At 36.3% G+C, this 26,453-nt stretch overlaps 1 protein-coding gene across 1 annotated transcript; it reads left to right on the forward strand.

Moving 5' to 3' along the window:
• On the forward strand, positions 1 to 26,453 carry LOC121407735 (BTB/POZ domain-containing protein kctd15-like). Its single transcript, XM_041598930.1, has 4 exons — positions 1 to 819; positions 6,593 to 6,684; positions 12,572 to 12,637; positions 23,568 to 26,453. Exons 2-4 carry the CDS (start codon positions 6,601 to 6,603, stop codon positions 24,477 to 24,479), a joined length of 1,062 nt encoding a protein of 353 aa, XP_041454864.1. The 5' UTR covers positions 1 to 819; positions 6,593 to 6,600; the 3' UTR covers positions 24,480 to 26,453.

The following is a 26,453-nucleotide window of genomic DNA, read 5'->3' on the forward strand; positions in this document are numbered from 1 at the left end:
GTCGACTGACCCGTATTTGGCCGGGGGCGGGCAGCAATCAGGATGGCCTGACGAATACACAGTAAAAACTCGGCGTATATACACCACGGGAGTTCAGGATAGGACAATCCGTACACGGCCCCATCATTCTGTTAAAAAACCCTAAGACAATTATGAGATATCATTGATTTCGATACTTTCAAAACGAAAGACGGCTATGGAGACTTAAGCCACGAGTTTGAATTCCAAGTTGCCACTGTTGACATCACGGTAGTCAAAAGATATGTACCATTTGTTGACTTACGGCATAAAGTTAACAAACTGCAACTGTTTGGAGCGGTGCTATTGTTGCTTAAAACCAACTCACTTGCCTTATACCTGTTACAAACACGGATCGCCCACTTAGCTGAATCGACTCGGAAAAAGTTTTTTTTTCCACTCTGGGTTTTTTTTGTACAAGAGGGGAAGATAAAAAGGGGAGAAGAAAGAACCTGGGGACACATATCCCCTGTAACCCCGACTCTGTAAGCCTATACACTTTTAATATAAGCATGGACGGTAGGCCTGTGTATTGTTGTTTGCCGTAAGAAAGAGAACAGTGGATGCCACGGCGTGGCCGGAGGCAAGATTTGTAATTATGCCGGTTCTCGCGAGACCCGCGCAGTGCGTGATGCCCGCCAGCGCTTTCTGATCGCCAACGGCCCTGAATTCTCCACTCTTCGCCATCATTCGACTGGGTTCATGAGCCCCACACGTATTTTGCACCAAAATCGCTGCGATTTACTTGCGAGAGAGACGTGCGACGTTGTGATTCTCCGAGAAATACGACCAAAAAACCCGGTAAGTTTTTGGAGTTGTTTGTGTCTTTTACTTGTGACTTTACGAAAGAGTATGTACGAATAATAGGGGGAGATGTGATGTGTGTCGGGACGGTGCGTCCATTTGTTGTAAAGGGAGGGAAGAGAGGAGCTATACTTGTGGAAAGGAGATTTCGTTTGACGCTTGCTCCTACACACGAGCAGCCGATAAGCTTGCATTACCTTCTCTGGAAAGGGTTCGCTCAAGCAAAGGACTCTCGTTACTAAGCCGTGTCTTGACATTTCAATTTCCACTCCCTCTCTTCTCCTAAAGATTCAATTTCCCTTATGAATCTAGTTTATCAGTAAAAGAGTAGTCCTATGAAACGAAAATCATGTCAAACCTCGTCTATCTTAATGAGATGACGAATTGTTATCAATCTTCATTAGATTTCGTAAGTTTTCGGCAACACTTACCGTTCAATACCTCGTGGTTTACAAAATGTGTCTCACGCTAAATATTCATGCAATTTGTTTTCGTTCCCATATCAAAAAGGCCTTCCATATAATAAGGCATTTATATTTTCATGATCTGAGATGCGGATTGATTTGACACTTTGCGAATATCTGAAACTTTAGACCATATTTTCTGTTGCTCACTGGTCAAACATATACGTTCTGCTTCGACATCACAAGGTAAATTATTGCGTAATATACATGATTATAATCTATATTAGTACACTCCATCTTATGAAACTTCAAAAATAACTAACATATAATTGTTTGATAAATCATCCATTAGAATACATTTCAGAATATGACTTGATCGAAGTCTGAAAATTCAAGAAATTATATTTCTGAACGAAATGGGATGATAACGCCGAAAATGTGACGCCAGATTTCGCAACAAATTGCATATATTTATAGGCCTATATATAACATGAATCGGTCTTTCTAAAATAGATAGCATGCAGTGTAATGTTTCGTCCACATCCAAAATTTGAATAATTGAGGTTGAAATATGATATGACGATGTTGACGAGAATCGTCTACATTATAATGTAAACTCAACGAAATAAATTTCAAAAACACTTTTCAAAAAAATATTTAATGACTTTCAACACAATATCGCATGGTTCCAAACTCGTTAAAATGACTAAAATATTAACGACCAACAAGAAATAAGGAACGTTATACCAGTGGACGCAGAAGTAATTCTAATAAAAAAAAGTTCCATTCAAACTGTATCAATGGAGTTTGCGGTGATGATATCGCGAGCAGGGTCAGACGTCGTGATCAGAACAATACACAGAGGTCGATACTGAACAATCATCGAGCTATGATTGAATATTGACTCGTATAATTATACTATTGTCATGATTGTACAGTACTTTACCGTTTCCCTCAGACTAAATTGGTCGGGGAAATCTGTGTAAATGGAGCAATTATATAATTGAGTTGCTCATATATACGGTACATCGTTTTAGGAAATGGTAAACATTACTCGTTAGTTTTATCGACATGAATTGTTTTATTATCGTGAAGTAACTATTTATTTGCATTTTTCTGTTCTCCCTTCTCATTTTATTCGATGACGAACTGTAGATAGTTTACCAGTGCATATTAACGCATGCGCGGGATAAATGCCTAACTATTTTTTGTAACTTAAATACTCGTCAACTTTAATCGATCATAATCATGGTATTTTTATTCTCTCTTATCATGTCATATATTTTGTTAATATTCATTTTGTAATTGCTGAAACGCATTAGTATTAATTTCTAGTATTTTTGAAGTTTGATGTATAATTTGTATAATTATATTTGTAATGGATTTATTGTATAATTTATAATTATGTTTCAAATAGTTTGTACAAATTGCTTATAGAATGTGATTGTGTATTTTGATTTGAGAGAATATAATAAAACATCCTTAAAAAAGTATTGATGGGGTTTATTTAGTCCATGACTTTATAAAATATATTCACAGATTACTTCAAGTTTCATTAATTTCTACGTGTAGCAAAATGTTCACAGAAACACTTCTTATTCAGACTATATGAAAAAATTAAATGTAAAACTTGATGATTTTTTTATTTGAACAAAAGCTCCAACTTTTATTTATTTCTATTACAAAGGATAAGGATAAGAGTCGAAGGGATAAAAACACTTATAATTTCTATTCACAGTTAACGCTGAAAGACTAAATATTACTGATCATATTACTAACTTAAAAGAATATATTTTAAGATTTTTTTTATTGTTTTCGATTCAAATACATTTGTTTTCTCTCAATATATTTGTTTTTATTTCTATTCATATAATCGTATATAGAATCAATTATGTCAGACAAAATTGGGTAAATGTAAATTAAACAAACGGAGACTAATGTGACATAAAATTTAGGTAATTTTCAAAAATTGTATTGTAGCACCATAATAGTCTCAATTCACTTAGATAACCAGTAATAGCCCTTAAGTTGTATTTTGTCGAGAAGGGGTTCAAACTATATAAGGCATAGAAAAATAAATAAATCTGAAGGTAAGAAATAGAGTATTTAAACCCACCGAACGTAATTACCCAAAGCCTTTTTAAATATAAGATTGATTTTGCAACCGAAACCACCTAAAAACAAAAACTACTTTGGTGTCTGAGATGAGTGGAAAAAATTGGGTTGGAATCATGACATAAGTACGTGTACAATATTGTAAATCTATTCCTCTGTCTTCAATTCAAATAAAATGTTATTTTCTTCCATTTCACGAATTTCGACATTTTTCGTAAACATAAATTCATACAAAAATCAGTTTGTTATGAAGAACATGAATATGTACATGTTAGGTTTATAAAAGAAGACGGATACCCTAAAAGCTTGGCGGGATACGCCTATAGACATAACTACAATACAGTAAACAATACAAAGTTTGGTTGTAATAATTTCGTCTATGTTTGTTACTTGCTTCTTTCATCATCATCATCATACCAGCGAATTTCCTTTCTTTTCTTCTTCTTTTACCCCTTTGGTAGTAGTAGTAGTAGTAGTAGTAGTAGTAGTAGTAGTGGTAGTGGTGGTAAATTGCCAATTCGTATACTTCCAACTCTTCCACTCACCACATGGTCTACTTTCATTTAGTCCAATTCCATTCCGTCCATCAACATTTCGTCTAACAACCTTTTGGTCCAATGACCATTTGGTCCAATCATCACTTCGTCTAATCACCATTTCGTCTCATAAGCAGTTGGTCTAATATCCATTTCATTTTCATTCATTTTGCACAGTTAACACTTAGTTCAATAAGACCAAATGGTATATGGACTAAATGGCAATTGGACCAACTGGTTATTAGACGAAACAGTGAGTGGACTAATTGGCAATTAGACCATGTGAATAGTGGACGAACTGATGGTAGACCAAAATGTTAGTAGACGAGTTGGCAATTGGACGAATTGGAAATAAACCGTAGTAGTATTAGTAGCAGCAGCAGCAGCAGCAGCAGCAGTAGTATAGTATACTATAGTAGTAGTAGTAGAAGTAGTAGTAGAAGTAGTAGTAGTAGTAGTAGTAGTAGTAGCTAGCAGTAGTAGTAGTAGTAGTAGTAGTAGAAGTAGTAGTAGTAGTAGTAGTAGTAGTAGAAGTGGTGGTAGTAGTAGTAGTAGTAGAAGTAGTAGTAGTAGTAGTAGTAGAAGTAGTAGTAGTAGTAGTAGTAGTAGTAGTAGTAGTAGTAGTAGTAGTAGTAGTAGTAGTAGTAGTAGTAGTAGTAGTAGTAGAAGTAGCAGTAGACAGTGTCCTAGTAGTGGTAGACAGTAGAAGTTCTTTATTATATTTATTATGATTATCATCATCATCATAATCACTATAATTTATGATTTCTATCATTTTTCATCAACAGTAATGTTTTTGTAATACTTGTTGTAATTCTATTGTTATTACGGAATGATTTTTTCCCCGAAAATAATAGATTAGTAAAACTAGATTTGATTTTTCCACGTTGTTATCATCATTATCACTGTAAAAAAATTATCTTTCTTAAAATATAACAAGTAATCGATGCTTAATCTCATCTGACTAGGGGCTCTCTGAATCATTTTTGTAAAGTATAATTTAAGATGAAATACATTTCCAACTGTTGCTTGTGGTAAGGCTTTCCAATCTTAATTGTAATGCTTCCGCCAATCGGCAACTTCAGTGCTTTACTCTTTAAAAGAAAAAGTTGATTTTACTCTTATTTTAAAATCAACGCATGGAGTCATATTTACCTTGTAGCACGTTGGAGGCCTGCGGAATTACCATCCGTACTTTAGTAAGCATCCGCAAATCGGCAACACATGTAGGCGTCTATATGCATCATGAAAAAATGAGTTTATGCAATCTATCATATAGCCCGGAGGCTAGATTTAGAGGAAATTGTATAGGAAGCATTTATGCGAACTCATTCCTAAGAAGGACTGGATATAGCCAGAGTAGAATAAACTTCAAACTAAATCTCCCCTTCCCTCCCTGTTTCTCCCCTTCCCTCTCTCCCTCTCTCTACCCTTCTCCATCCCTCCACTCCCTCTACTGTCGGGTTTTCCGATAGATTAGTATCTTCAAAGAAAACAGGGGCGGCAACGATGCCATTATGTGCGCATAATGAGAGTTACACGGCTATATGCTTTTCAATATGGCCGACTACTGATATATTTACATTTGCCATACAAGAAGGCCTGCTCATTATTATATGGGTAATAATTTTCGAAAAAATGCGGCACCTTTATAGACTGTTATAATCCACACCGTCTTATTGTTCCATCTCCAATGAAAATATCACAATTACGTCACATACTTTTTATCTAGCAATTTACATATGCAACCAAATATGTCAGGGTTTTGACCGTTTTCCATGAAGTGTGTGACAGGAGGCTATTCTCTGTTTTTCGAGTATTCGGGACTGCTGATGACATGTTATTGGCAAAAATATAATGACTATAACCCCGGGCAATATTATTTTTACCGACACTGCCAGTAGCAATGAGGTTGTTATTTCCTCTCATAAAGCCGTTTTGAATTAATGTAAAGATCGCTGCTTCGAGGTTTAATTCGCATTTTATTCGTTTTGTTTTGCAATAATATATTATATTTTTAGTTTATTATCTTCAAATCGAAATTCTGTGTATATTTCTGACTTTTTTTATGATCAAGGAGAAGAATTAGGAAAAGGGGGAAAACACACAAAAAATATGAAGACTTATTGCTGTCGCGAAATAAAGATAATGTTTTCATTTGTTGATTTATTTATTCATTTAAGTTTTGTTTTACAATTGTAGCCCCTGATGCCCTGATGCGATGAACATTTTATTATCAGTTATTCATCTCACATTTTAAAAGTATAATTGAATTGTTCGTGATAGATTTTGAGAAATAAAATTGTTAAAGTCTCAAAACAACCATTTATGCAACAAACAATCCAATAAATTTCCATTTCGAAACTGATTTTATACTGATTTCTTATTCTTTACACTACAAAAGTGATGGTTACAGTATCATTCCAAGCTATCATTTTTATGACTTTTTCATTCTCCATTGCTTTAAACGATTAAAACGTTCAATCCAAATGTAATTGATGATGTAAAAATCCATTCGAATACTTTAATGTTAAAAAGCAGCATCATCAAGTTCATATTTTAGTAATCGTTATGTATTTAAAAATTAATGAACAGAAGGAGAACTGCTTGCATGCCCTATATTTCGCACAGCAAATGAAATGTGCGCTTGATACTTTGACCAATCATCATCTGTGTTGAACAAGTACTCATGCATATTCATGATTATTGTTACAGATCCACCAATGACCTCCGTGTGTGACTCCCGGGGACACAGCCCACTCGCACTTCGACCTTCTCCTGAATTTCCAGATTCCAAAGTGATCCAGGTATGGTATTTATACGAGGCTCCATAGATTTGATTCGTTTATGAAACAAAATCTGATTTTGTTTTAAAAATTTAGTGCCCCATGCTATAAGCCTGTTAGAATCAATGTGTTTGATTTTTTTGTCTGCTGCATTTATAAAAAATTGATTATTTTGTTTTAATGACGTTCAAGGATTCCCCTTAGAATAGACTTTTATTTTGATTTTCTAAAACATTTCAAAATAAAATTCATTGATTATATCATTGTTTACTTCTCTTTTTATTTATTTTTTTATTTATTTGTTTATTTTTCATTTATTCATTATTAATATTCTTAGGTGAGGGTGCTTCACCGGATCTGCCTGTTAGTTCTAAGACTTGATACCTGTTCACATGTGACATCATTACTCACGCAACATAATCATTATTAATTGAAGTTGAAGTAGATAATTTCATAATTATTTTGAAAATGATAGTAGTAAACAATTTGAATCCCAGACGATTTCAACATTTTAAACACATGAACAATTAACATGCATTACTACAAGTCCAAGACAGTGTTATTTGTATAAGATAAAATGTTTCTGAGAAATACCTTCCAAAATGATCCAGATTTTTTCTCAGTCTTTGACCTTCAACAATTGACCAATAAAACACGAACATGCTTGTCACGTGCACGCTTGCTCGTTAACGAGGCCTTAGCAACCACGCTTCTCCCATTACGCTTTCAAATTGATTTCTTGATTATTACACATCAGTTCACTGGAAATTGGTTTCTTTATCTCAAACTGAAACGCAATTCACAAACAGTGGAAGTGTATGTTAGCATATACAGTAGGCCTATATAATTTCCCCATCGCGGAATGAATTAAGCCTGCGATTGTATATCCCACCTCAGTATTGGCCATTTCGTTATTAGGATGTTATTAAACAATATGGCAAATGTGTTTTTAGTAAATCATAATCAATACTTGTAATTATTTAATTTCATTAGATTATTTTGAACATTACACTTATAAAGTATTCACGCAAAGTTAGATTGAATATAAGAGGTAAATAATGTTAGGTAACCATGGTAACGGACATACTGACAGTTGGTAGATATGAGCCAGAGATACAATAATTGATTTTCCAATCAGTTAACGACCCTAAGAACAAAATATGCCATTATATTTCAATCACAAAAAATGTACTACTGATTGTATATATCTCCATTGTACTAACAGAGCTGAATTTGAATAACCAAGATTCGTTCAAACACAATAAATACTCGTCTTCCAAATTCTCTTGAATTTTGTCCCAGTTCCTTTATTAAATAGTGATTAAGTTATGACAAAGTCTTATACATCAATTAATCTCATTGGTGTGCCAGAAATACATTCATATTTTTTATTTTATTTATTGATACACGATTTAACTGACGTCCATCTTCATGATATTCACGAATGACATTGAGGCTTAAATCAGATTTACAAAATAACCTATTTTTATAAATATTGATATCTGATAAAGGGAACTGATCGAGCCATTGTAAATCAAATCGAACCATTTTGTGGATGAAATATGAATATTATATACTTTCAAAAAAGTGAGTTATTGAATTAACATTTTTTTTTACTCTCTGCAGTTGTAACTGACTTTATTTTCTACTAAAACATCAATTTTAAATTCGACAAAGGGAAGTCTGAAAAAAAAAACAGTCTCGTATCTCTTTCTTTAAAGTGTTAGTTTAATTACCTTCAGATTGTAAGAATAGATTAATTAAAGCCATTTTGCTGCAGAGCGATATCTCGAATGCATTATGCTTAACATGTAAACTGACGGGTTTTTTCATTCCTCTCAATTCTCAGAAATCATTGAAATATATTTTAGTCAAGTTCACCAATGATTATAATTGTAAGTTACGTGAATATATTTCTTCAAGATCAATCACCCCACATGACAACATATTCGCCGGAAAAAAAATCTGAAATGAACGTTAATGAATACCCACATAAAAATGATGTTGTCGGCTAATGTAGTTGAAAATTTAGTATATTTTTTGTCTTTTAAAATATTATATCAGGAGATACTACTGTCCTTTGCCGGCGTCGATAATCTTTTCAAGACAGCCGCGGGCTCACCAGCTGAAGGTCTTAAACTTTTGTTCAAAAAGTACTGTAAATAAGACAACAAAATATTTTTTTTTGGACGAAAGGCTGCACGGTAAAATTAATGATAAGAATACATATGCGCAAAGTTTGGTCATCAATCTTCTTGATGATAATATTTACCACCAATTTTTTTCATTTGTGTGAAGACGAACACATGCACCACTTCTCTGTTATGCACACTCTGAAAATAGTAGACCCCACCTGAATAGGCTGCGGAAGCGGGGAGATGGGGGGGGACAGATCCCCCCAAAATTTGAGGTGGAGGACGATCCCCCCTAACCTTTTTTTTTTTTGCTTGTCAATTTTATTTCCTGCGTCCCCCCCCTAAATTCTGGTGAACTCCCCTTGAAATGTCTCTTGTTCCCCCTCAAATTTTGCTTGATGACCTTTTTTTTTGTGGCTTGTCAAGTTTTTTTACATGTTCCCATCACAAAATTTCAGGTTAACCCCCCCTAATTTTTTTGGGTTCCGCCGCCAATGCCCACCTCTCACCCCACATACGCACCCAAACCTCCTCACCCACGCTCGCAAATACTAATCATGATATTGTCTATTGATAAATCGTTGCATTGTATGTTTGCCAAAATTTCCCGGGATATCTGGGCGATTGTAGATATTTTTGGCTCTCTTGCTTCGACCGCTCTCAATAATTCAGAATGATGAAATGCATCTATACCCATCTCCTGCATTATCCTGTCTTACTGTTACGCCACCGAATTTACATGAAAATATTCACAAAATTTATCGCATTTTATGAGAAACCTGTTTAACATTCGTTAAGGGGGGGGGGTAAGTAACATTTTACTTTCTTGTCAAATCTATAGGTGTACATACAATGACTCGAATAGATTATGTTTCTTCCACACCGCAACACCAAAGCAGATTTGTGCATAAGATCAACAATGCAAAGATGATATATGATACTGGATTATTATGCATTAATGCTTCCTTCCCCCATTCTTCTGATCATTAATACTCCCTGAATTCTGAAAGTTAATGCACCGCTCTGGTTCAAAGCGCCTCTCCGTACAGCACACACCGTATTACATTTCTTACCAATATATTTCATCATCGTTAAAGCATGTCAGTGGAAACTTTGTAACTTTCTAATTTTCAGACGCCTGAATAAATAAATCCAAATGAATCGCGTGTTATCTGGCCGTGGGCAAAGAAAACATAAAATTTTCAAAAACATCGGAATAGGCTGGGGGACATGGGCTTCTCAGCGTCTATGTTTTTTATGGAGGGGGTTTGGCGCTATTTAGACCCGTTGGTATTATTCGAGGGGATTATGAAGTAGCGAAGAATGACAGACCAAGTTTTAAACCACCCCCTTTATTTTTTTCCAGCACCCTTACCATCATTGTAAGCGGAAGCTGTTACACCTCGAAAAAAATAATACATTCGAAAAAATGTAAGGTTTAAATAGGTCTTGGTTGTCTGCTTTTGTAAGGCTTGTGTAAGATTCGGACCTCTGCTATTCAGAATACGAAAGATTAAATATCCTTGAGACTCTTACAGTCTAAATGCGCACGGTGATTTATAAATTGTCTTGGTTTTTTTTTGAAACCCGATAGTCTCTTTGTAAACAATCCATGATAAACGTTTCCTCTATACTATGCTTCGCAAAGTGCACTGCTGATGTTTTTACATGAGATCTTAAAGTTTGGGACGTCTTTTTGTTTCATTTTTATGCGACAGCCTTTCAGTTCCACTCAAATAAACGTTATGTTGTTTTGAAATTTAAGTTGAGTCCCGTCACCATTTACCGGAATTGCTTCAATCCATAGTTTGCTTAGCTTGCTCGGAAATAAAATCATTTTCTCTTGAACCGACAGACCTCGTAATGTTTGTTTATTATATAGATTTCACATTAGTTTTTCAAAATATTCACGCACGTGTTCCTAGCAAATTTTTCTTCAATGTAAGCGATATTTTAAAACGAGTCGTTTATGATTTTACACATTTTTAGTCGGGTTTGACTGAATTTATGAGTGGAGGCCTGTAATGCTCGCCATTAGAAGAAAAGGCCTACTAGTTGAATCCACAGATCAGGTTGCGTTGGTGTATATACTTTGAATCTTTTGTTCAAAAGATTTTTTTCAAAGAAAGCAATTGGCATGACTTTTTACCCCCCCCCCGAAAAAATGAATAAAATAAAAAAGGAAAGTTTAAAAATTAGGAAAGAAGGTAGGCAATAGCGAAATGGACGAGTTCTACCCATTGGGTTCTAGCTATATTGGTAAAACAGCAATGGTATATATTGGGTCTTCATAGTGCCTCTATTTCAAGTCAATGTATTCGCGATATAAAACTATACGATTCCACTGTTTATCGCGTGGAACTATACAGAGTTGGCAGTATATGCTTTCTATCCCACCGTACTTCATCAGATTTTGCTGTATACAAGTGGTCACTACAAAAGCACCATAGTTGACGTAAATCAGAGAATATAATCTTTCGTCACCCTGACGCCCCCAACGAGCGTCGATCAAACCCACCTATTTATCTATCTTTCAGCTCTCTCTCCCCCTCTCTCTCTAGCTCTCTCTCCCTCTCTTTCTCACTCTATCTCTTACTCGTGCATGTTCCCTATAGGCCACGCCCTTGGGCTAAAGGATTCAGCTGTCATCCTAGGAGCACTCATGTGAAAGACATTTTGCAAGATGAAAACAAAAATCGAAATGATTATTATGCTGTTTTCGCCTCGTATTTCCTCTGTATGTCATGATCATTATCAATTTGTTAATGCCTTCATGGGATCTGTATATGAAAGCAAATACTCTGTATATTAAAGAATTCACGTGTGACCCACTAGGCGATTTCAGATTCGGTGTTGCTTTTTTAATGTCGGCAGGGTCGGTGCTGAACACCGGATATGGTTTGGTGCTGAGAGTACGAGCATAGTGCTGTTCAAAGGGTTATTTCCAATTCGTCTAATGCCAATTCGTCCAATTTCCAACTCGCCTACTATCATTTGGTCTACCATCAGTTCGTCTACTCACCATATGGTCTACTTTCAGTTACTCTAATGCCATTCCGTCTAATAACCAGTTGGTCCACTAGCCATTATTAGTCCATATACCATTTGGTCTGATTAAACTAAAGTGTTGATTGTGCAAAATGAAGGAAAAGAAAATAGAGATAAGACCAACTGGTTGTTAGACGAAATGTTGATGGACGGAATGGCATTAGACTAAATGAAGGTAGACCATCTGTCGAGTGGACTAATTGGCAATTTACCGTGCTGAATACCTGATATAAATTGGTGCTGAGATTGAGAGCGTCATACAGGATCTTGAACATGGGTTAATGAAAATGATACTAATCACATCATTGAAAGTTCAACACCACTAGACGTCAGCCCCATCACCAGTTCAATTCATTTTAGGTGCTGTGACTGGTGTTAAAGTTAATTTAGAGCTAGTCACCCATTTTCTATTTGATAATAATAGGCCAGAATAGACCTTATTTTATTTTTAATTTTTGTATCAACAGATACAACTTATAAAACATTATCAATTAAAATCATACCACACTCTCGAAGAAAGCTCGCGATATCAAAAGGAAAAAGTACAGACAACCCAACAAAGATTCAGCGTTAGTCCATCCCGTTTTAGATTGTAACGTAGCTGTTTATCATTATTATTTTTTTTACTTTTAATTAACATTATTGTTTTCATGGCGTATACCCTTCGAACAAAATTTCAATTTATCTCATCTAGCATTTATGTTTTCTTTTGCTTATTTTGTTAGATGTCGAATGGAAGAAGTTCAACTGACTTTTCATCACCGTATGCGATGGAAATTGTTGATCAAAAGGTGAGTTTAGAAGCATATGGAAATAGAAGGACGAATACCCTTTACACTTTGAGTATTCTTTGAATCGCAGAAATATAGAAAAATCCGAAATAAAGGGTTTTGTTTTTTATATATTTTCTGCACCTAAACGCTTATTGAAGTCCAATAAAACATTTAAAATCAGCGCCATGATTAAATTGATTTATAATATTTATTTGGCTTAATAACAATGAAGTACAAATCTTAAACTAGGAATTTTACCAAGACGATAAGTTTGTTTGATAACAAGTGGAATGCCTCGATCTGGCCGTCTCACCTGCATCACGCGATTCACAGCAGTGCTGACTTTGAAAACTACTTTAACTCGCACAAGATGTTCAGTGATACTTGGTTACCCTTATGTACACTTTATACACTTACAGAGATATGATGGTAATTCAACAACAACAACAAAAATCGGCCATAGTTCATTGACCTTTGACCTTAGTCATGTGACCTGAAATGAGCACAGGAGGTTCAGTGATACTTGATTACTCTTATGTCCAAGTTTAATGAACTAGACCAATATACTTTCAAAGTTATGATGGTAATACAACAAATACCCCCAATTTGGCCAAAGTTCATTGATCCTAAATGACCTTTGACCTTAATCATGTGACCTAAAACTTGCACTGGATGGTCAGTGATACTTGATAACTATCATGTCCAAGTTTGAAGAATCATATCCATAAACTTTGAAAGTTATGATGGTAATTCAACAGATACCCCAAACTCGGCCAAAGTTCATTGACCCTAAATTACCTTTGACCTTGGTCATGTGACATGAAACTCAGACAGGATGTGTGGCAATACTTGATTAAACTTATGGCCACGTTTCATGAACTAGGTCTATATACTTTCTAAGTTATGCTGTCATTTCAAAAACTTAACCTTCGGTTAAGATTTTGTGTTGACGCCGCCGCTGTCGGAAAAGCGGCGCCTATAGTCTCACACTGCTATGCAGGTGAGACAAAAACCGAAAATGATAATAATTAATCAATGAATTATGACTCTGACGAATGTCGATCAAAGAATAACAAAATGTAATATTTCAAAAAATAATTTTGTGACGTTACGTCACGAGTATGGCTTTGATTTATCATATGAAAAAAAATAGAATCACGTTTTCTCATGTTTGCATTTAATACATCATCAGACAAAATTTCAGGCTTTAACTGAATGGGAATGAGCCTTAAAAATGAGAATTTATGAAAACCACTTATGGCATGAAATGTGGGCTGCTAGTGGCATGTGACGTTAAAAAGACAGTAAAATTCTGAACTATGTTTTTTATGGATTGTTATCTAATCCTTACAGATTTGCGTCACAACTGGCTATCCATATTCAGATCGCAACTTCAAACCAGCGTTTAAATTAAACCCGACTTCAGAATTCGGGCCATTGTTATCAGAACTTTCACTGAAAAATTATAAATACTTTTTCAAGGCTTTCCATGGCGTTTTCATAAAACCTTATCTTCAGCCAGTTTCGCCACCATGCAAAGGAGCTCATATCATAAATCGAGTTCGCATGTAAAAATGCATTGATATCATTTATCATTGAGAGTGGTGCCTTTATAACCACTTTTGTTAGTTGATAGAACTATATTTAGTATCACACTTTGTCTCGGAAATCGGTGCAAGTGCGTTGTGCATCAGCTTACAAGCTCGAAAAAACCCTGATTTTTATTCACGGCGAGCGCACGCGCTGAACATGCGGAACGGAAGCGGACATCTCTTTGATTGAAAACCTTGTGCATACGTACACCTAGCTTATGATTGTCGAAATTGTCAATAAATAAACCGAGGATAACATTTTTATCAGTTATATCAACTGAATGCATCATGAGCACAATTTCGAAGAATCATCTCCCTTTCCCCCTTTCCATGTTTAATGAATGTTGAAGAGAGTGGGTGGAAATGAGATTGGATAGTCAAAGAGAAAAAGTTCATACCAAAAATGTTCAGACATCTTTGCACTTTCAAGTATCAATTTATCGGCTACATCCCACTGAAATGATCAAGATAAAAAAACATACATATCATTTTGCGTGACTATGGATCATTGCAGGTCTGTATATAGGTCTTTATCAACATTTGCTTTGTCCTGTCTCTCACATCCGAAATATCCCAATCCCAATTTTTTCTTTAGGTCGTTTTGAAAATAGATTTTTTAATTGATGATTTTTAATGGATAATATAACATGGGTTAAGCGATTGTGACTTCTTCGTCTGTGCGATGCTTTAATATTTGCGGCCATGCATTTGAAAGAACTTTCCACTACGAATTCACATTGCCGACCCGTTCTATAAAACAAATAATGTACACTTCGTAATGTTAGTGACAATGCTAGCATCTCGTGCTTGTCGCCTCGCCACAAGACACGCGTTAATGTGTATCATTTGTATTTTTCACACGTTAATTGTTACGGTAAATAATGGCGTCGTTGTTGATGTTGTTGATGTAATTATGAATATGGCTTCATAACAATATCATGGTTGCTTTAGTAATGACAGTTCTCATTTATTCGGTTGTATTTCATTTCGTGTTCACAGAATCCTAATCCGAAACGCATTTACGAAAGGATTGAAAACGTCTTAGTCAAAACACTCAAGAATTACATAACAGGTACTAAATCTCTAAATGGATCGTGCCATTATCAAATATATCTGCAATTATCTTTTTTTAGTTCTTTTTTTTTCTTGTCTGCGCCTCCTCCTTCTCTCTCTCTCTCTTTCTTTATCTCACTATAATAATTCTCCTTTTCTCCACCCCTCATCTGGCGTATTTGTGTACCATAATGGCATCTACCTTTATCCGCAAAGAGGTATGATGCATATAGGTATAAATTGGGATTAGGTTATCAGGCACACACATGTCTTTTTCCATTACAACCTCGGGACAAATTCGGCAACATCATTTTTTTCCCATTTCTTCTCCATCTTCTTAAGAAAGAGAGAATAGTCTCCTAAATACCATGCAGCCGGAAAGTTGAAATTCTGGCTTGTCTCCGCTCCTTCCATATCTAGCCCCAAGCAGTGCAGTGGCAATGAGATGGATGAAACGAAGAGAAAAAAAGAAATCATAGGTAAAATTTGCAAAATGATAAGATAAAAGCGTTTTAGTACGCAGTGGATTTATTTAGTTTCACGATGGGTTTGAAAGGATTATTTCCAAGTTATTCACTTTTCCTCATTCGTAACCGCGTAAAAAAATCAATCATCTTAAGAACAAGATATTCCATTAACTCAACACATTGAAAAGCATGGATGATAAATGTTGAATAATATCTTTATCTTACTGTATGTTTCATTGAAATGTTAAACATCGGCAATTAACAACAGATAAAAGCTTACAAACCCGTATGAAAATAGATATAACCAATCGAACTTCAAATTCAACAAATCATATACACACATTCCCGACTTCCAATTCATATTCTTAGATGCGTTCAAAGGCCACTTTTGCAATAAGCCATATTTACACAACATGCCGTCTAACAATACCGTAGGCCTATCCTTTTCCTGAACAAATTTTAGAAAAGCATCTTCTGTCAACGTCTAGGTACTAAGCTAAACCAGTTGAAGAACGAATATAAACTGGGTACCTATAAACTGTCGATCCATTGTTGCACAGACGATCTGGTGATATGGTGCCATATGTGACAGGACTTTAAGGATAATGCAGAGAATAAACTGACTCTCTCTCTCTCTCAACTCTGTACCAATTTAGATTTCGCAGCACCAAAAATAATTTTCAGCTATTTTGAAGGTTTGAATAAAGGGTTTAGTGCTGTTCATTCCATATGATGTTGAAACAAGACTGTTGGGGGAACAGACCTCAATAAGGTGGTTCAGTGGTAGAGCGCCCACCTCATGATCGGGAAGTCAAGGGTTCGATCCCCGGCCGAGTCATACCAAAGCCTTAAATTAGTGGGACATCCTGCCTTCTTGCTCGGCGCTCAGCATTTAGATTGGAAAATAATAATAATAACATGAGTATGCTAAGATTTGCGACCAAAGCTTGTCCGTTGTATGTCATAGCAAATCATCAGTCGGTTTCAGGTTTGGACTTGGAGTCAGTGTTGTTGGTGTGACTGTCGTGACTGTAGCGTCACTGACTCCTTCTATCTCTTAGCAAAGATTGCACCCCTTCTTTATCAATACCTGGGCCCCGTCTTTCTTACAAAGAGTTGCGATTGATCCAATCAATCGCAACTATGGAAAGCCAGCAAAATCAACATCTAAAATGCATGCATGTTTGTTTAAAAAAATAGATATGAATGTATATCCATAAATTCATTGCTTTTTGACAATTTGGTGTGTTCCCCTTTGTTTACAAAGGACATTTGCAAATTTCCTGTAGAAAAAATTATGACGCTGATGGATTTCCATAGAGTTACGATTGATTGGATCAATCGTTACTCTTTGTAAGACGGGGCCCTGGATACACCTCTTGATAATTCCCTTCTCAGTTTGTATGACACCAGGGCCCTGTCTTACAAAGAGTTACGATTGATCCAATCAATCGTAACTCTATGGAAATCCAACAGGGTCATAAATTTTTGTATAGGAAATTTGCACAATGTCCTATGTAAACAAAAAGAAGCACTGTGAATTTTCAAGAAAACAATTAATGCATTAATATACATCATAGAAAATATTTGGAACAAACGTGAATAATAGATGTTGACAATGCTGGCCGTTCATAGTTGCGATTGATCAGATCAATCGTAACTCTTTGTAAGATGGGGCCCATGAGTTCCCTTTTCAAATAGCATAATAAAAAGCAAGAAGAAGAGGAGGGTTCGACTGGGGAAAGCGAATCCTATTGGGGAGAGCTGTTGCCAATCGGTGCCAAGATTGTCCTAGCTGCAATGACCTTAGAACTGAGTGATAAACACTGGGCGATGCCACGGGCAAGTTGCGGGCGAGATGACGGTATAGGAGCCTTGTCATCCGGTATGTGGCTTACCAACTAGGCTTAGCTCAAGTCGGTTAATGGATTACGTGCCAAGATGCGCCTGTGGCTATCTTTTCATGAATATGTATTCTTTACACAATTTTGAAAAGTCATCCTATTTTAGAGGGGACACTGTCATTTAAGAGAACTTTGTTCGTAATCTTTTGACAAGTAGTACTGGTTTATGAGCTGAGTTCCTTTGGAAATATGTATTTAAGTTTTCTTTCATGGCCTGTAGTTTAACTTTAGTTTTCATTCAAATATCGATATAATCCATATATATAATCGAAATTACTCTAGAAATACATGTATTTTAAATTGTTTGAAGTGTAATGACGTTTTAACTACCAAGTTCGGTACTTATTAACATTTGTGGTTTCAGTTATCTTTGAGTCATCGCGAGCCCAAGATTGTAAGCGTCAAATAGCCTAAATTTACTTCCTCGTAGCCTCAGATGGGAGATTAGTAAAAGAAAACGTTTATCTTTGCCTCGAGGGTAAATTATTTGCAGATGTTGTATATTTCACTCCCAGAATCCTGTCCTTGAGTGTAAACTTTTGAAAAACTTCAACTTTAACTGCCATCCAAGACACTTTTGGGGGCAAACATACACACAATAGCCTGACTTTCATTTCATGAAACCCAGAAGATCTAAATGATATAGGCCTACATTACTTCTCTTCAGTAAATTTTGTCAATAAAGTCAAAGTAGGTCCTAAGCTTGTTTACTCCATTAATTTATTCTTTATGCCTTTCATGGAATTTCAACCACGGTGTTGAAAGCTGCTTTAAAGGACAAGTCCACCCAAACAAAAACTTGATTTGAATAAAAAGAGAAAAATCAGACAAGCACAATGCTAAAAATTTCATCAAAATCGGATGTAAAATAAGAAAGTTATGACATTTCAAATTTCCGCTTATTTTTAACAAAATAGTTATATGAACGAGCCAGTTACATCCAAATGAGAGAGTCGATGACATCACTCACTCACTATTTCTTTTGTATTTTATTATATGAAATATTTTTATTTTCTCGTCATTGTCATGTGAAATGAAGTTTCATTCCTCCTTGGACACTTGGAATTCCATTATTTTAACATTTTGTGCTTCAGGCAAGGAGGTCCTAATCGTCAAATTCGTAAAAATTGAAATATTGTATAATTCAAACAACAAAAAACAAAAGAAGTTGTGAGTGAGTGAGTGACATCATCGACTCTCTCATTTTGATGTAATTGGCTCGTTCACATAACTATTTTGTTAAAAATAAGTGGAACTTTGAAATGTCATAACTTTCTAATTTTACATCCGATTTTGATGAAATTTTCAGCATTGTGCTTGTCTGATTTTCTCTATTGATTCAAATCAACATTTTTCTGAGGTGGACTTGACCTTTAATTAATGTTGGAGCGAAATAAATAAGAACCACATCAACTGTAAGCGAGGCCTGTGTTCGGATTTACGTCTATTTCAGCTTTGGGCTGTCAATAAAACAAAAAAGCTTTGACTTTTCTGTACCCAAGGTTGGTTTGGAGCTCTCTTTACTGAGAGCACCCTGACATGAGAATTTAACACTATTAATACGACCAACAATGTACTTGCAATCATAGAGCGATGTGGTGGCAGCGCTAAGTTATTAACTCGTTGCATTGACTGGTTTCTCGGCCAAACTGCAGTCTGTCCATTTGAATGTAACGGTGTCAGCAGTGGGATATAAACCCATGTCATAAAAATGGCTGGTGTCTGTCCATTTGAATGTAATTGTGTCAGCAGTGGGGTATAAACTCATGCAATCAAGACGACTGATGTCTCAGCCATTCTGGTGTCTTTCCATGAATGTAATGGTGTCAGCAGTGGGATATAAACCCATGCAATCAAGACGACTGGTGTCTCAGCCAAACTGGTGAATGTCCATTTGCAGTGGGATATAAATCCATGCAATCAACACGACTGGTGTCTCGGCCAATCTGCAGTCTGTCCATTTGAATGTAATGGTGTCAGCAGTGGTATATAAACCCATGCAATCAAGACGACTGGTGTCTCGGCCAATCTGCAGTCTGTCCATTTGAATGTTTTAATGGTGTCAGCAGTGGGATATAAACCCTTGCAATCAAGACGACTGGTGTCTCGGCCAATCTGCAGTGTCCATTTGAATGTAATGGTGTCAGCAGTGAGGTTTAAACCCATGTCATCAACACGACTGGTGATGTCTGTCCATTTCAGACTCGGTGATACCAGTGTGATATAAACCCATGGCATCAACATGATCAAAATGACTGGTGTCTCAGCCAAACTGGTGAATGACCATTTAAATGTAATGTTAGCAGCAGTGGGATATAAACCCATGCAATTAAGACGACTGGTGTCTCGGCCAAACTGCAGTCCGTCCATTTGAATGTAATGGTGTCAGCAGTGGTATATAAACCCATGTCATCAACACGACTGGCGATGTCTGTCCATTTCAGACTCGGTGATACCAGTGTGATATAAACCCATGGCATAAAAATGACTGGTGTCTCAGCCAAACTGGTGAATAACCATTTAAATGTAATGGTAGCAGCAGTGGGATATAAACCCTTGCAATTAAGACGACTGGTGTCTCGGCCAATCTGCAGTCTGTCCATTTGAATGTAAAGGTGTCAGCAGTGGGATATAAACCCTTGCAATCAAGACTACTTTTGTCATTTGAATGTAATGGTTTCAGCAGTGGGATATAAACCCATGCACTCAAGACGACTGGTGTCTCAGCCAAACTGGTGAATGTCCATTTAAATGTATTGGTGGCAGCAGTGGGATATAAACCCATGCAATCAAGGCGACTGATGGTGTCTTTCAATATGAATGTAATGGGTCAGCAGTGGGATATAAACTCATGCAATCAAGGCGACTGGTGTCTCAGCCATACTGATGTCTGACCATCTAATAAGCTTTGATTGAAAATACTTTTGTTAATTATTTAAAACTCAAATGCAAGCTTTTTGCAAAGCATAATTTATTGAAATATTCAAAATTTTGTTTTACGTGGGGTCCCCCAAAACATTATTTCGTCATTACAGATTTCAACATGCCATAAATTTCTAGTTTTAGTTGTATACTGCTTAAATTCATGAAAACTTTTACGAAATCGTTGAAATAGTGCGACTTGAATAAATAAGATGCTCTATTTATCTTTTATTTTTATGTGGTACATTAAAACAACTGCATGACCCAACATATATCCATTCCACTCGAATGACACACATGCCTGCCGCGCAAACAATTGTAAAAACACATCCATACACACGCACACAGTTACATGATCCACTAACACAATATATAAGTAATGTTAAGTTAACATTGTTATGTTAAGGTCTATACACAACTTTTACACTGCTTTTCTGTGTTACAATGGTTTTAAGACTTGTCGCGGGAATTTCATACACGTCTCATATTGCGCACGCTGAGTGCGGCCTAGACAAAAATAGGGATGTGCCTCGGGCAGTGCTAGAAAGAAAAACTAGGCCAGGATCGAACTCCGAAGGCCCGAAGTTATTCCAACAATGGTAATAGAGCCGCCTTGCATGCACTGAGGTCATTACACCGATAATGACCCATTACAAAGAAATGTTATCAGTTACTCACTTAATACAAGGGGCTGATTGATGGCGTACTGGTCATAAAGTAGGGAACAATCGGCTGGGGGATGAGCCTAAGTCATGATGCATGTTGTGAGGGATGATGGGAATCCAGTCTTTCTATGGTGACCCTAAAGAGCCCAAACCGCCCGGAGGGGTTTGGGAAAGGATTAGCTATTCATATGATGAAGAACAAATCCCATAAAGCTCTGAATGCAAGTGTAGAAAATAGCCGCATGAATTATTGCCGCCTGCGATATGGAGTCAGTGACTTTTCCAGATATGGGGTTTATCCCTTTCATATCAAATAGGAGGGAATTAATATTACTTTTTAAAAATACGAGATACACTGCTAGCACTCTTCATAATAGAAAAGAAGGAGAAGTGGGGGATTGGCGAGAGATAATACCCCGCAGCGCTATCTACTTGAGGACACGATTGTACAAATATGCTTCTTCCATGAAAAGATTCAACAAAATAGAGAAGTTGGATTTTCATCTGATATGCCTATCTTCCATTATCATAACCTAATAGAAGTAATGATGAAGGGAATATCATTACCAGAAAAAGGCGGGAAAAGAAATGACTCAACGCGAACGATGTTTTGATAAATTATCGTAGGCTGAGTCAGAGATGGAACGGCTGACTAAAACGATTTACTGAACAAGAACGTTACGTTGTTTTAGTTCTAAGTAACAAAATAGACCTACATGATGAAGAAAGTATATGCGATGAAATGATAAGAGAAGCACCTGATACAATTTTTTTTTCCTAATTATATTAATAAAATCATGCTCATATTGTATTTACGACTGTCATGACTTTCACTGTTCGCTTGTAAATTTTTACCAAACTCTACAACGATCGTGAAGTCATTGGTAAAGTGCTGACCTCTTTTATGTATTGATTTTTTTCAAGATCATTTTGAATTCACATCGTGTATTCAAGTCTCAGATGTAGGTCTTGATATTGAGCCATAGCTGTAACGATCGAAAACGAAAGCTGAGACCCAGCAATCTAATTTTCCAATGTTCATATACAAAGATAGTTCCAATATACATACACTTGTAGACGACCATTTCTTCCAAAAGCAGGATTATTATCCAACAGGCCTGTTAAAAAATTTCCAGTATTATCTTATACTTTACGGTGCATTGTTTTCAGGGCTGAGAACACTGGACCCCCCAAAAAAATAATAATAATAAATAAAATAAATAAATACATAAATAGAATAATAATGATAGAGTGACATGAATAAATAATGAATATAATAGACAACAAAGTAAATTTAACAAATATTTTTCTTGTAAAAGAAACAAGACAAAAAGACAGGTAAATGGCTGTGACGCAATGTAATATGTATTTGAAGGAACTGCTCCCCAAAAGGCCGTAAGGCCTTTCTTTAAGTTCTTTTATGTCATTTCATATTTTTATGTATTTGTATGAAATGAAATGAACGGATTCACTGAATCAATCAATCAAAAAAGGTGAAACATTTTATTTGTGAATTTCATTTTGATTATGTGTCAAAATTTATCACAAAATTTTAGTAATACTTTGGTAAACCTTTTCACTCGCTTGCAAATTTGTGAGTGCATGCGATTTGTCTTTTGTTTTTGTACTTTGTACCAATGCTCATTCTTATTTGATATACTTGTTCCGTTTACTTGATATACTAAGATATCACTAATTTGTTAATTAATCTTAATAAAGTACATGGTTTTACAATTAATGGAAAATGTATGAATTAAATAACTGCATTTTGGGAAAATCAAGAAATCAAGAAAAATGAGCTGGCTTCCGGTTCATAATTTAGAGTAAAAGCGGAGAGTATCAAGTGCCCAAATGAGAACAAGCAAATAAAAAACAATGTAATAAGTCATAGTGTCAAATTTTGACACATCCTCTTGTTGAGCTCACCATATTTTAACTCAAGGAACTTCTTCACTCTTTTGTATAATTTCATTTCCGTTTGATAAGATGCACACAAGCTCATGAATTTGCATTTGTCATAAATCCTTGATCAGGAGCCAGCGCCAATCGCATACCCTGAAGCCATTCACTGCTTCTCCAAGCCAAGAATATTTTAAATCATGATGGAGCTATTGCTGATTCAAGGCTCGTTAAACCATTGCTCTGTGTACGTTAGGAACACCGCCAGCTGCTTATCATTTTCCTTAAGCTTCATTTGTTGCATATTCTGAAAGTAGATAGTGAGATGAGTCAATAGTAAATCGCTGATTGATTCCAGTAGATATGCAGAATGTCTTGTGCTGGTGCTATTCTTCTCATCACTTCTTAAATTAGAATTATCCTCGCTTTCTTTAATACTTTTGCAGATATCTACGTCATTCATGTCCGGGATCAAGCGAAAGATGTCATCATCGCTCTCTCCATCACCAGTGACCACGCCCACCGCAAACTCTGTGACACCACCACCAGCACCATCGTCCACAGGTATCACCACCCCTTCTACCACCCAACATCAATCCTCGTCAACAACTCAACACAACGGTGTACCTCGAGTGGCGCCCAATACCCGTTACACCGCTCCTGTCCACATCGATGTTGGAGGGCAGATTTACACCAGTACACTGGAGACGTTGACCAAGTTTCCAGAGTCACGGCTGAGCAAGCTCTTCACTGGTCACATACCGATCATCTTGGACTCTCTGAAGCAACACTATTTTATCGACAGAGATGGCCATCTCTTTCGGTACATCCTAAATTTCATGCGGACGTCGAGGCTGCTTCTCCCTGGTGACTTCACCGAAGTGGAGGCTCTGTACGAAGAAGCACGATACTACAATCTCACCCCGATGATGGAAGCTCTTGAGCAGATGAAGTCTTCTGAAGAATCTTCAAAGACCACTCAAGAGAAGCGAGAGAAGGCACCGGTCATCAAGGTAGAAAGTGGTTGCACCGGTAACGAATGCGTCATCGTCCATACGTCACCAGACTGTGTCGAGCGTATCTCCCTCAGTGGCAACAAGAATATCATCTATGAGTTGTTTCCAGAGGTAGGGAGCGTCATCTGTAACTCCAGCCCACCGGCTGCAGCTGGTTGGGCACAAGATTCGAACTGCGTCATAAGGTTTCCATTGAATGCTTTCTGTAAGTTGTACACGATACAGGTCTTGCAGCGCCTGCTTCAGAACAATTTCGTCGTGATTGCGTCCAGCGGAGGGGGTATCGAAGGGTCGCAGTTCAGTGAGTACGTCCTCACTAGGAAATATGGACAGCTTACGTAACTCTACCTCACCAAGCCTGTAACCCTAAATGCTCCATATCTCTCGAATGTGAGAAATGGATGGCGAACAGAAAACACTTTGAAACTTTGAATATATCGCTTTATATAACCAGATAGTTGTGGATATAGCTAATATTCCATAGCAACATTGTATATGTCACCAGATCAACAAGGCATGCTGATGTTTGTCCGGCAGAACAGGGTCATGAAGCGCCCTCTATTGAACCTTTTGAAATCTCTGATCTTGGAATCAAGAGGAAATTTGATCTTAACCAAGACATCTTTTCATAAATCGTATCGACAGTGGGTCAGAATGGAAGTAAGCTGTCAACTGTTATGACTGTCACAATAGAAAAAAATATCTGAACATATGAACGTGGCGATTTCACCAAATCGCGACTGTTTTTGCCAGTTTGTCTTAATAAGAAGATCATTATTTCTTTCTTACTTGAAGTCAACGGTATTTAGGTAACGATAGATCATCAGAAAACACCAATATTCAACAGTCTTCGGAAATTAGATTCCCATTAGAATCTGTCAGGCCAATTACCGAAATGTTACATATATATTGTGTTGTCGGTTCACCGAAAAAGGTCTGCTATTAATTTTCTACACTAAGAAAACAAAATTTGCCAAATTATGAACATTATCATGTGCACAGTTTAGCGCGCCTTTTCAACACCGCGTGAGCGCGACCTTACAACCTACATATTCTGAGCCATTAAAGGTGCATCGTTACATTATTAGGGTAAAGATTAAAATTCCAAGGTACCCCAAAATTAAAATGGGTGCATCTTTACACCTTCCAATATAAGGTACACGACAGAGCCCTTTAACTTGTTTTGCTCTCATTGTTTTAAGATGGAAAAATCACATCTTGTATTTTATTATTGATATTTGATTGATGTCATATATTACTATATGCTTACCATTTTTTTCATAGAAAATACTACAAACTAGGTTGTGACAACGTTTATGTGACATGTTTATTTTGAGTGTATCATGTAAAAATCTTTCAAACATTTATTTGTAAATTATTTATCAGAAATATTTTGTTAATGTAAATGTTGAAGTATATGTTCCAATGATGTTCAGTCAGTGTCATCTCATATTTTAATAGATTTACATCGATATATCGTGATGGTACCTGATTTTGTCGTAAATCTATTCCTTTTTTTTATATAAGCGAGCGAGACCGATCAAAGTATATTATAAGATTTAACGACACTAAGATTACTCTGCATGTGGAAATTTATTCTAATTGAAAAATAAACAAGTGTAATTAATGTTCTTTATCAGAAATTGGTGAACCGGGACCGCTGATCGTCGTAATATTTTTAGCCGACGAAAATTTCGATGTCGTGTGTCCAGAGTCCAGGATTCCCCGAATTTCGACAAAGACTGCTCTATCATGATGAACACTTGACAATAGATTTCCTATGTTGGAGAATCCATCCCCGTCGCGATTGCAAAAACTCGCTATTTAAGCCAACACTGAAACTTACACATGTACCTGTTTCGCGCTTCACGAACTCAAAACTTTTTTTTTGCAGTAATGAAGCCTTTGACGAAAATATAAGCTGAGGGTATCCCGTGGGGAAAGTGGCTTTGTTATTAAGGGCTTGGTAACCCTTAGGGTTCAGACATCCCCTTTAGCTAAACTACCCACTAGTCTCCCTGTTGTTCTTATATGATCACAATCTTACTAATAGTCCGTATCCTGTCACGGCTCAAACTAAAGAAACTTTGTCTTCGTTTTATCTCAAAGACAGTCAAAAGTATCGAAGTCGGAGGAGTGAAAGGAAATATATTACAAATGTTTGTTTAAAATTGTCATTGCGTGAGCGATTCCGATCTTTGCAGTGTCCTGGTTTTCACTGGCATATTCGAGTAACATCTTTTAATAACAACAACTATGAAAACTTTCTTGGAGCTCTAGAATCCTTCCTTTTAAAACATAAATGGTTTTATTGTA

Source organism: Lytechinus variegatus, chromosome 2 (genome assembly GCF_018143015.1).
Source record: "Lytechinus variegatus isolate NC3 chromosome 2, Lvar_3.0, whole genome shotgun sequence".
Classification (NCBI taxonomy): Eukaryota; Metazoa; Echinodermata; class Echinoidea; order Temnopleuroida; family Toxopneustidae; genus Lytechinus; species Lytechinus variegatus.

Coding starts and splice junctions, on each gene's coding strand:
- LOC121407735 (XM_041598930.1), top strand. CDS start 6,601: ATGACCTCCGTGTGTGACTCCCGGGGACACAGCCCACTCGCACTTCGA. Junction 6,685..12,571: donor CAGATTCCAAAGTGATCCAG/GTATGGTATTTA, acceptor TTATTTTGTTAG/ATGTCGAATGGAAGAAGTTC. Junction 12,638..23,567: donor TGGAAATTGTTGATCAAAAG/GTGAGTTTAGAA, acceptor ATACTTTTGCAG/ATATCTACGTCATTCATGTC.